We start from the raw sequence: 2034 nt of genomic DNA, 5'->3' as shown, positions 1-2034 counted from the left end.
ACCAATGCCCGGCCTTGTCATCCCCCCACCTGCCGCCGCCACCTCCCTCCCTCCCATCGGAATGTTTTCCAGTTTTCCCCCGCCGTGCCCCATTCCCCCGCCACCCACTTCCCCCGCAGCAACTGCCCGCTGCTCTCACTGTTATCCAATTCGGCATCCTGCAACATGCTGCCCAAAACAAAACAAAACCAAACAAAAAAAAACTCCCGTCTTCAGTTTCAGCCATTATTTCTTGACACAACTCAAGGTGCACTTTCGGTTTTCCTGCCCTTGTCATGAGCTCCCGTCATTTGTTTCTCTCGGCTGCCAGAGCAACAAGTGACGCTCTTCTCTCCGAGAGCCAATCATGTTGACCTCCTGCAGACAACTGGATCGAATGGCGTTGCCGGCGAGCTTCTGGAGTGGCATGGGTCGGACGGTGCCTCTTCGGGTGGAAACAGGCCATCGCTTTGTGTTGATGTGCCACGCCGTTGCCTGATGACCGGTCCGTTGCCGGTCAACATGGACGGTCGCCACTCCGACGCTAAATGGCGACGAGTCGTCAAGAGTTGCTCTCCAGCTCAGCCCCGACTGCAATGAGGATGGACAATCTCGAAAAGGGAGAGTTGCATTTTGAAGACTATTTGGCGCCAAGGAGGTTCGGCCAAGCGCTTTTGATCCTGGACCGCCGTGCAGTTCTACTGGGGAATTGTTTGGAAGGAAAGCCGGTGAACACTCACATTAGATGACCCAATTTCCCTCAGAGGACTGAATCCACCATGAACGGAATGACGTGAAGACTTGAAGAATTTGGCATCTTCCAACATTGCTCCATTGACACACACACACACACACACACACACACACACGCACACACACACACACACACACGCATAGCAAGTGGGAGGAAACACAGACCAAGCGACACTTGTTTCTTTCAAAGCCTCCTGCCAGTCCAGTTTGACTGCTGGACATTGTTCTCGACCGATAAAGGGCGACAAGGAAAACCACCACATCAATCGAAAAATAACTCCCTCACCCCTCCGGCAGTAAAACAAACAAAAATTTCTGCCATCATGTCCCCCGCGTAGATTTGGCTTTCCCATCGCTCTTTTAGCATCCGGGGAGAGTTGCGATCGGGCTCAGCACAAAAAGCGGCGGCCTTGCTCATCCCAAATGGACAAATAATAACGGCAAGGAATGCTTTGAGAACAACGTAAGCGATCAGTAGCCACAGTGCAAACAACTTTAGCCAATGTTTACTTTCAACATGAAAACGTTTCCCTGTAAACGGGAGCGACTGCTCCACCGAGCATGTGCAATCAACGGCCGGCGTAGCTTCAGTTTGCACAAAAGAGATCGTCAAGGCCCGCAACATCACTTTATGGCGTCTCCCTCCCAAATTATCAAGCTTCATGATTCGTGCTCAATAGATTCCATTGAAGTTGTCATTTTTCTTCCCGTTCACAGGCAAGAGTGAAATACTGCCTCATCCTGATCTTCTGCGAAGAACGATGAATACGACCGCCGTACTGAGAAGCTGAGAAAGGAGCTGAGACTATGTCCAGTGAATGGCTTGTACTGCCCCCGGTCGGCCCACCAGAACGAGCAGCCCACACTGTGCGTTGAAGGTGAATGTGGCATCCGATTCCTTATGACTGCATGTTTAGATCAAGTAGAATCGCATGGAAATAAAATAGGAAGCAACATTTTGGGGCTATTCAAGGAACGAATTTGACTTTCATCTCGGGCACCACCGCACACGGCTCTCGCAGTCGTAATTTCCCTTGGTGGGAAACCGTAACCGCGTTGCGGCTCGCGCCGAAAATCACGTTGACAGCTCAGCCTCAACGCACGACGCTCGCTGCGGCATCTGTCGACTGCATGTGAAACTTCATCCGCTTTCCACGCTCCGCTTACCTTTGTGCTTGTCCATTCCCTCTTGTCCCGAGGTGTCCCGCTCCAACTCATACAAGCCGACGATCCCAAAAGTTTTCAGACAAGAGTGGTGGGCCTCCGGCAGCCGCCAGCAGCGTCTCGCGCGCCCTGGACCCG

At 52.3% G+C, this 2034-nt stretch overlaps 1 protein-coding gene across 2 annotated transcripts in view; it reads right to left on the bottom strand.

Moving 5' to 3' along the window:
- afap1l2 (actin filament associated protein 1-like 2) overlaps nt 1-2028 on the bottom strand; it is a 26938-nt gene extending 24910 nt beyond the window's left edge. For both annotated transcript variants that reach the window (XM_019883393.1, XM_019883394.1), the window contains exon 1: nt 1900-2028. In XM_019883393.1, the coding sequence (XP_019738952.1) occupies nt 1900-1915 (16 nt within the window). In that variant the 5' untranslated portion in view covers nt 1916-2028. The remainder of the gene's footprint in view (nt 1-1899) is intronic.
- Nucleotides 2029-2034: the final 6 nt, after the last annotated feature.

This window comes from Hippocampus comes, unplaced genomic scaffold (genome assembly GCF_001891065.2).
Source record: "Hippocampus comes isolate QL1 unplaced genomic scaffold, H_comes_QL1_v1.1 scaffold367, whole genome shotgun sequence".
NCBI lineage: Eukaryota > Metazoa > Chordata > Actinopteri > Syngnathiformes > Syngnathidae > Hippocampus > Hippocampus comes.
This window is presented reverse-complemented; position numbering and strand designations above follow the sequence as displayed.